Source organism: Scardinius erythrophthalmus (assembly GCF_964197995.2).
Source record: "Scardinius erythrophthalmus genome assembly, chromosome: 9".
In the NCBI taxonomy this organism is placed as follows: Eukaryota; Metazoa; Chordata; class Actinopteri; order Cypriniformes; family Leuciscidae; genus Scardinius; species Scardinius erythrophthalmus.
The window spans coordinates 2055822-2068985 of NC_138229.1; the positions used below are offsets into that span (position 1 = coordinate 2055822).

A 13164-nucleotide genomic window follows, 5' to 3' on the forward strand; every position below is an offset into this window, starting at 1 on the left:
CATCAGCTCTTTTCTCTCAGCGTCTGAAACGGCTCGTTTAAAGATTCAGTCTCTCTAAACCCCGCCTCTCTGAGAGCTGCTCTGCTCTGATTGGTCAGATGGTCATTATCATATCTGAGTCTCAACTCTTGATACTCAGTGATACGAACAGTAATGATGGCGTGAGTTTTACCGTATCAATCTCATCAAAGTGGATTTGCTTTGTCAGCAGAAAACAGCGTCTTCTCCACATGAACAACACAAACTCTTCCAGTCTCAGATACACTACAGTGTTTGAGGGCGGAGCTAAGAGACGCTGTTCAGCCAATCAAGACCAGAGGCTGGCATTATGCAAATTAGTTCCAAGTGAGACTGAATTACTGACGACTCGTTTCAGTTCAGAATCACTTCTTTCCATTTATCTGCACTTTGATCTGTGAAACTGCAGAACTTTTACATTCACAAACAGCTTCATTACACACTGCATGAAAGGGAATATCCGAGAAAGCATAATAAAGCACACTTTTTTAATTTAAAAACATAATACTACAAAAAAGATGATCTGGTAAGAACATAAATAGGATTTTAACTTCTAGAACTTTGAACTCACAAATACCCCCAAACCAACCTCACGGCAAACACCCTGCTGAGATCATCCATCACGTTGTTCAGTTTGATTTGTAGATCCTTCAGAAAGTCACTGGCCTCCACATTTAACTGCAAAAAAAATTATAATAATCATAATTCTGAGTATGATTACATATAATTTTCAAAGTCTGATTTGCTATTTTTACTTGAAGCTGTAGTAATAACTTCGTCTTGCTTAGTTGGGGTTTAAAAGACAATTAATATTTAGAAAATATAGTCTTATCTCCATGTCAACTACAGCCTAATTTTACACTTCTATATTTTGATATTGTGCAGAGCATTAGACATTCTTATTTAAATGATGTGTACAGTTTTACATAATAATACATAATGTTCCATTTGAACTAAGATTACAATTTTAACACATAATGAAAATGTGCATGAGTTTCAGATGAATTTACAGGTTTCAATATTCATACTGTGTTTATATATGACTCAGTAAAGCCCTGACATTCAGTTCTATTTATTTAATGAATCATAATGCGATCGTATTATTCAACGCGCTATTATTATGTTTGAGACATCAACCACTGGTCGATGACCATAATGTTTGTATAAACTGTAGGTAACAACTGGTAAAATGTACACCTAGGTCATAAAAGGCGTAATATTTTCTTCTCAGCATGTCAACAATTATCCGTGAGCGAAATCTCCTCCCATCTGTTGTCTGATTGGCCTTCCACAAGGATTCCTGGGTAGTTAGAGTGTGTGGAGCCTGCATCTATGCGGGCTTTGCAGAAGAGAAAGGGTATGTAGGGGGCGCTGCTGAGCACACTTCAGAGCGTTAAAATGCTGAATGGGACGGCCTAGGGACTCGTAGACTCGGCGAGCACACGCAATTTAAGTCCACGAGACCGGAAGTCCTCATGAAGTGCACCATTTGGGACAGGGCCAATATTAAACTGAATTGAGATTAATAATGACACTATTGTCTTCTGTAGAGCTGCTTTTTTTTTTTACAATATCAACAGTGATTTTCCTGTTTATCACTGTGAAACTACTTTGAATATGTATTGTGACCTGACTTTCATAACATGCACTCTGATGACATCATGCCACTCGTTTCCAGCCAATGGCAGCTGTTTAACACTGAAGCCCCGCCTCTTTGTGAAATCCAGCCAGTCTTTATTAGTATGCGCTGAGAGAATCTGCTGTAAATTTATTGAATATTCTGTGAGTAATGGGAATCCAGAAAATGTGTTTGTTGTGAATCACACAACATTTATAATACGTATGAATTATGAATTACGTCATAAATATGTTAATCTGGGAGCATTTACGAGATCGGTCGTTAAATATGCATGACGTCAATTCAAATGTCGTGAGAAGGCAAGAATAATGAGCAGCCTGGAAAATGTGTGTAAAAGTCGGAGATTGCCCTGAAGACGGAGCGTGGGAATGTTTTATGGGATGAAAGATGGATGATGGAAAAGTTGCTAAATGTGAGAGATTTACGGATGAACAGAACAGGAGAGACGAGACTGTTTGATGAATGAAAACAGTGCTGAGAATATAGATTTCTGAACCTGTAATATGCATTACTTTGTTATTTATTTTTAATGTATTTACTGACAAATGCAACATTGCTTCCACATGATGCAGAGGAATATGACACTGTGTATAAGTGATCTCATTTCTCATTTGCACTTTCATATATTTCAATTCGGTTTGTCATATCCATTTTCAAGACATGTCAGAATCAATGATGTTTGGTATTACTGACATCGAATTATATCCTGACGCACAATATTTAAATATAAACTACCGTTCAAAAGTTTGCGGTGGTTTTTTGAAAGAAATTAATACTTTTATTTAGCAAGGAAGCATGATATTAATCAAAAGTGACGTTAATAATGTTACAAAAAAACATTATTTAAAAAAAATGCTGTTCTTTTGATCAAAGAATCTTGAAAAATAAAATGTATCACAGTTTCCACAAAAATATGAAGCTGTTTCAACACTGATGTTGATCATAAATGTTTCTTGAGCAGCAAATCCTCATATCAGAGTGAAGGATTTGTGAAGGATCATGTGACACTGAAGACTGGAGTAATGATGCTGAAAATCCAGCTTTGATCACAGGAATAAATTACACTTTACTATATATTCACATAGAAAACAAAATTTTTACTGTATTTTTGATCAGATAAATGCAGCCTTGGATAAGAACAAGAGACTTCTTTCATAACAAAAAATCGTAGTGACCCCAAACTTTTGAAAAAAAAAAAAAATAATAATAATAATAATTCTTCACACAAGGCATCATGTGACTTCAAAAATCTTCAAGATGGCATGTTTTAAAGTGTTAATGTGTGCATGAACTCACGCCTTTCCCTCCCATCGCCTCAAACATCTTCTCCAACTGGACTCGCAGCTGCTGGATATTATTAATTATGATGCAAGGCTGAAAATAACAGAGTAGAGGAAGTTGAATAACATTAACACACACACACACAGACACACACACACACACAAACACACACACACACACACACACAAGCTATTAAAGAATCCCTGCAGCAACAGAAAGCAATGAATAGTGTTAAATGTGAAAACTTCATAGTCGTGTGAGCTGAATGTGTGTGTGTGTGTGTGTGTGTGTGTGTCTTCCGCTGAGAGTCACTCAGCTAATTACTACATCTCCATCTAATAGCTCACTAGCAGACACATCCCAAGAGTTTTTATTATGAGCCTATTATAAGTGTAAATGCATAAATGTGACGCACCACTTTCTCCTTCTTGCAGTGAGTGGGAAAATCCTTGGTAATGATGTCAGCGTAAGACAGGAGAACATTTCCAATGGTCTGAAAGAGGGAAAAACAGTCACATGATCAGAGGAATAATACAAAAACTCCATTTATCTGCACTTTTGTTGTGTGAAACTCTGCAGAACTTTTACATTCACAAACAGGTTTATTACACACTGCATAAAAGGGAATAATGTGATGCTTGACTTATAAAACCCCACTGACTGAATGAAACACGTCCCAGTAATTCACGCGTGTCACCTTAGCAAACCTCTTCATGTAATTCCCAACGATCTGAGGATCGGGACACTCCAGCTTCCTGATGATCTCGAAGCTCTGGTTGAGCTGAGAGAAGACGTCCACCACCGAACAGGAGAAGAGCGCGTGCTCCGACGTCGGCTGGAACTGCAGGCCAATCACGAAACAAGCGAAATAAATCATTTTAAAATATGAAACACTCAATAAAGAAGGTTTTATTTGTCTATCTGCATGTCGAGACCACTGAGAAACAGTATCTTCCTTCCAGTATATTTACAATACAAATATCTAAACATTTATAAATCAAGATGCAAGTAAAATGACTGAAGATATTAACTTTTGTCTTATGAAACATGCATGTATCAAAATGAAGTGAGTTTATGCTTTAAAACATGAAGAAATACCAATAACTATGGAAGCTTGTTTCAGCCACTGAATAATAAATAAATAATAACAATTGCGACTTTTTATCTCACAATTCTGACTTTTTTTCTCACAATTGCGAGATATGAAATCAGAATTGTGAGAAATAAAGTCGCAATTGCGTGTTAGAAAGTCAGAATTGTGAGATATAAACTATTCTGAGGTAAAAAAAAGAAAAGTACATCTTTTTTTCCCTTAGAATTGGGCTTTACATCTCCCAATTGCGACTTTATTTCACGCAATTCTGACTTTATGAAACACGTCCTAAAAATAAAGTCAGAATTGCGAGATGTAAACTCGCAATTGTCAGATAAAAAGTCACAATTATCTTTTAAAATGTTTTATTTTGTGGCGGAAACAAGCTTCCATAAATAACATATTGGCACTCCATTGATAGATATTTTTCTTGTTTCGAGCAAAAACTCTTAATATAAAGACTTAATCCCATTCACAGTCCCAATCCCACAGTCATTTCCCATCTCAAGTAAATGTATCCTGATTTAAGAATGTTTAGATATTTGTACTGATAAACCAGAGTGGAAATTGGGAGTTGTTAAATTATTTAAATATGAACTTCAAATCTCAGGGAGGAAGTTTGGGAATCCTTGAATTAAATTAGAAACATTTGTCTAAGAAATATTAGACATAATACATAAATTATAAAGTCCCCCTGTGGTGAAAATCCAGCTTTTAATGTTGTTTATGTGTCTATGTGGTGTTTTTAATCTGCTTTAAGACAAACCATGTGTAAGTTCATAAGTCGACAGCATTGCTGAGTATTTCCTCCTTAAAACTGCAGTGAACCAAAGACAGTCTCAAAAACACGCTTTGAAATCGCTGGTGTTTCTGACGTCACAAACTACCTTGTAACCAATCAGATCAACGTGTGATCGACAACCAGTGGATCTCTGAGCTGAGCGAGTGAGTGGAGGCGGGGCTCATTTGCATATTCATAGAACAGCGCATACTAAATGAGGCAAGGGTGTCGAGTTACATTCAAGCTATTTTAATGCATGAAGAATCTTTTCAAGGAGAAAACTTTAAATATGTAATTTTGGTGATCAAAGATGAGTTTTATGGGATAAAATGATTGACTTTAAAGTGGGTCAGAGTTTGCTTTCAGGTGTATTTAAGTGAGGCTTTTTGATTCTTATTGATATATTTATATATGTGCATCACCCTAATAGTGGCTGTCTACGTTTCTATGAGCGTGAGTCTTTTTAAAAATCTTGATGTTTCATTGTGTAAATAAAAACTTTCATGTAAGTGTCATTCTCATATACTGTATATTATTTATTTAAACTCAGGTCTCCCGAATTGCTTCTGCACAAGTTTGTGGTCAGTGTTTATGAATATTTCAGGCTAATTGGACTCGATAAAAGACTACGATGATATTTACCCCGTCCTTTGCGTCCCTGACCAGAGCGCCGTGCAGGAAATCTCTGGACACTTCCTCGTTCTCATCCAGCCACAGGATCACGAAGGGCTCAAACCATCTGTCCAGACAGAGATAAAGCAGTTCAGATGCTGAGATTCCTCCTCAGAGTCACACACTATCACAGTCCACAAACGTGCTTACGCCGGGTACTCCGGCACGCGGTCCTGGAAGAACAGCAGCTCCTTGCAGTATTCGTTGTAGAGCCACTTCACCTTGAAGTGCAGGTTCATGTAGTCGGCGCTCTTGCACAGCCGCTGTTTCTCGTGCTCTGAGGGACAGAGAGTAGATCACAGAAAACAGGATATTCAGCACAGATGAGAAGTGGAGTTTGATTCCCAGCCCTTTTAACACTCACTTCTTTCTTAGAAAAATGCAATTAAACCTCAGATTACAATAGAGCTAAAACAGAGACGTGAAAAGAGAAAAAAGTAAATAAATAAATCATATAATAATCAAATAAAAATATAAATTAATAACAGAAAAATAAAGGTTTTAAGACAGAGATTCAAGCAAACCTCGAATTACAACAGAACTAAAACATAGTACTAGAATAGAAGAGAGAAAAAATTACTTAATAAATAAATCACATATAATAATAATTCATATAATAAATTAAAATTGATTAATGTAAATTTTAAAAAGTAAATTCAAAATATAGAAAAAAACAAAAAATAAATAAATCACAAATAATATTAATTAATATCATAAATAAAAATAGATAAATGTATATTTTAAAAAGTAAATAAAACAAAAAATAAGTAAATAAATAAATACAATACAAATAAATAAGAGATAGGAAGAAAAAAATATTTAATAATTGCTTAATAAACATTTTAAAACAAAAACTAAAACAACATTTGAAAACAAGTGTCAAGAGAGAAGTAATAAGTAAATAAATAAACAATAAATAAATCACAAATAATATAATATAATATAAGCTAAAGAAATAATTGCATATTGTAATTTTTTATAAAAAATAAAAAACGAATAAATAAAAATAGAAGAATAAACATTTTAAGATGGATTTAACGAAAACCCCAAAGAGACAATAGAGAAATATTTCAAATTAACAATAAATAAATCAAATTATAATAGTTCATATAATAAATAATATAATATAATAAATCAAAATAAAGAAAGAAACTATTGGATATTGAAAAAAAAATGATAATAAGTAAATAAAAAAGGCAGATTCAAACAAACCTCAAAGAGAAAATAATAATTAATGTAATAAATACAAATAAATAAATAATTGTAAAACATAATAGGTAAATAAAATAATATTTGTACACACTAAAATAAAAATATTTTAACAAGCAAGTCTGATCTGTGATTTTTTCAGTTTCTCATTGTAGAGTTCTTACATTCTGCTATGAACCAATCACATGCCAGGGACAACGTATGCTGTGTTCGTATTGGCTATAGCAGTTCATGCAAATTAGCTCTCGAAGATTCAGTTGTGCTAGAGAGTTAGCGCTAATATTACGTGCCTGAAAAAGAGTTTAATAAATCCTCATTCTAAAGTTAAACTCTGCATGTACCGAGAGCCTGTTTGCACACTTCATCACTGAAACGTAAACACAACACTCATATGAGGATCCGACGTTCAGTGTGTGTGCGTTTACCTTCCATCGCGTACTTCATATCCTGAGCAAACATGTTCCACATCACCTCGGCACTGATCTTCCCCACGTTCAGCTCCTGAGGGAACCTGCACAACACACACACACACACACACACACACACACACACACACACACACACACACACACACGCATGGATATGTTTCCCTCAGCTTCATTCATATCAGCTGCTTAATTCTAGTACATCACTTCAACCGTTGGGAACTGTCCGTGCGCTTTTTTACTTTAGTAATCATCATAAATTTAGTAGAAGTGTAAAGATTCGATACAGATCACGATACTGAACTCACGATACGATATTATTGCGAAACTCCAAGACATATGATAAAAGGTTAACAATAAATATAATGTTGATTAAAATGCTGAATTGTGTGTGTAAATAAATAGTTTTGGACTTGGTGCTGAAACCCAATGCAGGACAATAGAGACGCCAGAATAACAATATTCATGATCTGAAGATGAAAATACAGAATTATTTTAGATGAATACGCTTGTGCTGTCACTGATTAGATATATTTAAAATAATGTAAGCCACATTTTACTGGTAACATCAGACATCTGGCATTATCAGAACACACACATATTCCCCCATTGCATTATTATACATTATATTCAACATTATATAGTAGTTTGATGTAGTACTGACACTAAAACTCTGAAAACGTGTTTTTTTTTCTCACACAATAATTTTTATTTTGGGTGAACTATACACAGTATTTATTGTCACTATCCACGATACATATTGTTGCATTTTTGTATTGTGATATATTGTGACAAAATATATTGTTACACCCCTATAAATTAGGAATTGAACCTCAATTTTTGTGATATCAACCCAATTTTCTGCATCATCATCTCAGCTCTGAACCAATAAATATGGATGTAGTGTGCGTGACGTCACATGTAGTGTTTCTGAAGAGCATTTTTGAAGCCCAAAGTGGGCGGAGCCGGCCGCCACCATCTTGGCCGCGCGTCACTCCCAGATAAACGAAAATGGGCAGCGAGGCGGATTAGCTGACGCTAACAAACGACTAGTAGTGACATCAGCGGCAATCCACCTGTCACTCAAGTGGCCACGCCCTTAATTATGCAGAACTTTAAGGCTTAATATAATTTAAACGGATGAGTTCTAACCCCCCCCCCCCCCCCCTCACAGTCGTCAATTAGCTATATAGACCAAAACCACTTTTTGTACCAGGCTGTAAACATGTTTTATTCTGCTGTAAAGTTGGGCATTTTAACATGCGGGTCTATGGGATTGACTCTCTTCTGCAGCCTGTCTCTAGTGGCCAGTGGATGAACTGCAGTTTAAGTCACTTCTGTGTTTGATTCAAGAGAGAGACCGAAAGGTTGCCGCTTGGGATGAACACACACTCACTGGTTCAGACAGGGCGTGTAGGAGTTCTTGTCCTCCTCTATAATGGAAACGATGAGGGTGATGAGTTTGGACCAGAAGTCCAGGTTCTTTACGCTCGGCCCCTGTTCTTCAGGAGGAACCGTCTTCGCCTGGATGAGACCACAAACATGAGAGTTACGATCATGTCATATATACCAACACCACAAAACACCTGCACTGCAAAAACTGATGAGCTTTTACTTGTTTTCCAGTACAAACATGTAAACATTCTTAAATCAAGACACATTTACTTGGGAGGCAAAACAATATAGGATAAGAACTCTTGATTTCTGAGGAACTGATCAAAATTAGTTTATGCTTAAACGTCCATACTGTAAAACTGATCAATGAAGGAATTATCATGCAAACCAGTGGTTGTGTGGAGTATTAATTTTTATTTTTTTAGTTTTGAGTATTAAGTTGATCCGTAAACATTAATTTATGTATGAAGTAAAATCTTTTTTTTTTTTTTTTTAAGCTAGCACTATAGTAAAATGTGACAGGTTAAATCAACCCATTATGCTAGGTGAAATAAACAACCCAATTTGCTTGGTAAAATTAACCCATCATGTGTTCTGTCCTATATTAACCCAGCCCTTGGGTTGTTTTAACCCACTGTTTGTTAGAATTTTCATGTATTAATCGCTTTTTTCCCCCCCTTGTTGGCAGAGGCTATTTACACTAACGTCTGGATGGGCCGTTTCGCCGACTCGCTCTACTCCCTTTTCCCATCACATATCAGATCGGAAAGCCATTTATTCTCAGTAATAATGAAGAAAATATTCGAAAAGTGGAAATAAAGTGTGTTTAATAATTAAGTGTTTATCGGTTAGGGTTAGGGAGAGCTTTATTGCCCCAATAAGGCGGTATCCATTTAATAATTGTAATAAATATTAAAAAATAAATACTATTGCATACAGTACAACAGCACTGAGGTGCATATAGTATATGCCACTATTTATAAGTATAACTAGCATCTATCTACTATTTACACTTATTGCAAAGAAAATACTATTTTCACTTAGTGTAAATAGCATCTATTGCAAATAGACACTGCCTTTTTTTTATTGACAATGTGTGAAATGCTTGTAAAGAAACTTAAAAAACTTCCGCGACTTCCTAGTTTAAAGGTTAAAGCCTGTATGCTGATTTTTATGTGAAGGACGGGATGTTTTTGCCGGGAAAATTTAAAGTGCTGCTGCAGTTCACTGAACGGCCACCGGTGTCGCTAATAACAAGGGTTTCTGAATCCTACACACTGCCTCTTTAAAACAAGACCAAATATCTGCCGAATGGGTCAGACAAACCTACTCAAAGGAAAAACAAGATTATTTTTCTGACCCCATGACTTCTCGAAAAAGCATCTGAAGTCAATGCATCTTGATTTAAGAATGTTTAGATCATTTTTTAGAAACATTTTGCTGTAGCGGAGCAGCTCACGGTTACTGGAGAAAGACATGCATTTAAACAAATTGACAATTACAGAAATAACGCAGAGGGAATGCGAGAGTGCCTCCTGTGCATTTATACGGCCTATAATTGTCTCAGATCTACACACACACACAGGGAGCATCAGTCAGCGCTACGGTTATGAGGTGTCAGAAACTCAAGACGTGTTTTCCATCTTGCTAATAAAGTTCTGCAGTGCAAGAGAGAGAGAGAGAGAGAGAGAGAGAGAGAGAGAGAGAGAGAGAGAGAGAGAGAGAGAGAGAGAGAGAGAGAGAGAGAGAGAGAGAGATAAACATACGACACACTGCGGTTCTTCTCCATTCATAACTGCCACAACACCTCTTCCATAATCAATATTTAATTTTCCATGAGAAGAACTTCAGCGCTCTCTGAATTACTAAACAGCAGAAAATCAGCATGAGCGTTCGGAGGAGACAAACAGAAACTCATTCAGCGTAACGCTCTCCGTTAAAACAACATGTTGAGGTTTACAACACAACATTCAAAAAGAAAGAGGACAGGGTATTTATAGTTAACTTACTATAACTAAAAAACATTTAAAAAAAACATTTATCACTTGCAATAAAATAAATAGTCAATTAAATATAACAAAACGTAAACTTATTGTATTTCAGCTGGTTTACAAGGCAACATTTTTTTTAAGTTTAACTGATGTATTAAAATAACTAGAACACTCATTTTTGTAATTATTATTATTATTATAAAAGTGCAATTAAACATCTCAAGACAGTGATTCAAAATTGCAACAGAACTAAAAACATAACCTAATAAAAGAAGTAAGGAGAGATAAAAAGCAAATAAATAATACAAAAAATAATTGAATAAATAAAATAATAAAATATGAATAAATAGCAGAAAAATAAAAATTAGAAAAGAAAAAAGTGACAAGAGAGAAAATCTATATAATAATAATTAATATATTTAATCAAAATAAACAAAAAATTGTAAGCAAAATTAAAACTGATACTGAAAAAAATAATACTAAACTATACAGACACATAAAAATGACATTAACAACAAAATTACTAAAAGTTTAACTAAATTAAAGATGAAAACAGGAAATATATATAAAAGAACTGATTCAAAATATCAATAGAAACGATTTAATATCACAATGATATTAAATTAACACAGACTTGTGTTTTCTGCGTGTGCGCTTCAGGACTGTGTTAAACACCATTTGATGCTTTTGCCAATAAAGCAATTAAATGGCGAGACTTACTTTTCTAAAACTGCCATGCTGAGCGCTGCCATATCCCCCATGTCACTTTCAATGCAATTACACTCGTATACATGAATACGCACACACACACACACACACACACACACACACGCTAAAAAAACAGCATTATCGGTTTTTGGCTGAAAGAGAAAAGGTAAAAAAAAAAATATATATATGATCCCTAAATTAAAAATAGACTTTACTTGGAAATGTGATGTTAAGCATCACACATAACAGATAGTCTTGAGTCATATATAGTCTCAACTAGCAGAATACAAGAATAATTGTTTCAGGTTGTGACCAAACAATACCAAGTACATGTAAAGAGTACACGCATGCAGCTTTTGGGTCGCGTTTTGGTTTGTAACTTCACCAAACATTAGTAAACCATAGTAGATCATATATATATATATATTTAAAGCTGAACTGAAACGAGCCCAAACACATCATAACACGACGTGCAGATCTCGAGATAATCCTCATAAAGCGCGCTTTACATGCAATACGACATCCGAGATCCGATTGCATCGCGACGATGATGATGATGATGATGCAGTGTTTTCTAATGTTATTTGACAATATTAGGAAAGTCAACAAATAGAGCGGATCTCAGACGTGGTGGTGACCAATCAGGAACTGTTTTATTTGCCAATATTAGGAAAGTGCGCTTGGATTGGATTGATAACATTTTGGGCCCTATCTCGCACCCAGCGCAATTGACTTCGTACAGCGACGCATGTGTCATTCCTATTTTGCACCTGACGCACAGCGGACTTTTCCCTCCACAGACGCACGTCGGTAAATTAGGAAATGAACTTGCGCTCCGGGGGGCGGTTCAGCCGTGTTCCGGCGCAAACGTTCCCTGGTGCTATTTTGCAGTTTCAGAAAACAATTCCTCCACTGACCAGGAGAAACCTCGTCTAAAGTCAGTGGCGTGTGTTGCGCATGTTATTCAGATGCTATTTTAAGGGCGCATGCTTGGCCATAATGTAGCGTGTGCACAACGCACACACACTTTGCTTCTCTCATCTACACAGACGCAGCAGTTTTCATTTTTGCAAATCATACATTATTACAAGGAAAATATTACCACACGAGGGAAATCATTGTGGTGTCCATGACGATGTGAAGAAATAGGCATAAATCTAGCTTACACATTTACCCAAATTATCATACGCCTGTTTAACCGAAGCTAATTTGGTTGTGTTTCTCCGTCCCCAATGTCACTTCTCTGTGTTTTACGGCCCTGACGAGAACGGCAGTCTCCTCGGCTGTGAACCGCTCCTGGCAAATCCGCCGTTATAATAGCGATCCGCCATGGAACAAGCGCGCCGGCTCTTAAAGGGAATGTGAGATGACGCTCTGATTGGTTTATTTCACGTTACGCCCAAACCACACCTATGAGTAATGAAGCTCTTCAGACCAACACATTTTAGATTTCCGAGATCCGCACACAAAGTTACTTGCGTTTCGCGCTTGTTACTTGCGTTTCAGATTGTTAAAATAGGGCCCTTCAATTTACAATTCACCATAGAATAGAAGAGCACTGGAAGATCTGCGCTTATTACTTCTTACTATGTATGTTTACACATGCAAGTAGTTATGTTAATGTATTTGAGTGATTATTGTCATGTATGCAGGATTTTTCTTCTACCACAAAAACTATTTTTTGTGTCTCATTTGATAGGGTGGACCAGCTGTCAATCAAACCAGCTGACCAGTGCCACCCTGGCCCTTATGTACACACACACACACACACACATACTCACTGGGTCGTTCTGATATTCTCGGCTGTAGAGCTCATGGCAGTTGTTGAAGATGTACTCGTACGTTGAGTTGAGGCACGCTTTGACACAGTCTTTAACGACTTGACTCGCTCTCGGTGGACTCTGCAGTTCCTGGACCTGAAAACACACACAGACCAACAGTTATTCTTCTCG

The 13164-nt window shown here is 36.1% G+C and overlaps 1 protein-coding gene across 1 annotated transcript in view; it reads right to left on the reverse strand.

The window, feature by feature from the left end:
- The window catches only part of LOC308696688 (protein unc-13 homolog A), a gene marked incomplete at both ends in the record, with an annotated part of 91595 nt that overhangs the window by 17891 nt on the left and 60540 nt on the right, over nt 1-13164 (reverse strand). The window contains 9 exons of the mRNA XM_081375584.1: nt 608-696; nt 2954-3031; nt 3354-3431; nt 3636-3779; nt 5455-5551; nt 5635-5761; nt 7119-7204; nt 8515-8642; nt 12994-13128. Of these exons, the coding sequence (XP_081231710.1) occupies nt 608-696; nt 2954-3031; nt 3354-3431; nt 3636-3779; nt 5455-5551; nt 5635-5761; nt 7119-7204; nt 8515-8642; nt 12994-13128 (962 nt within the window). The remainder of the gene's footprint in view (nt 1-607; nt 697-2953; nt 3032-3353; nt 3432-3635; nt 3780-5454; nt 5552-5634; nt 5762-7118; nt 7205-8514; nt 8643-12993; nt 13129-13164) is intronic.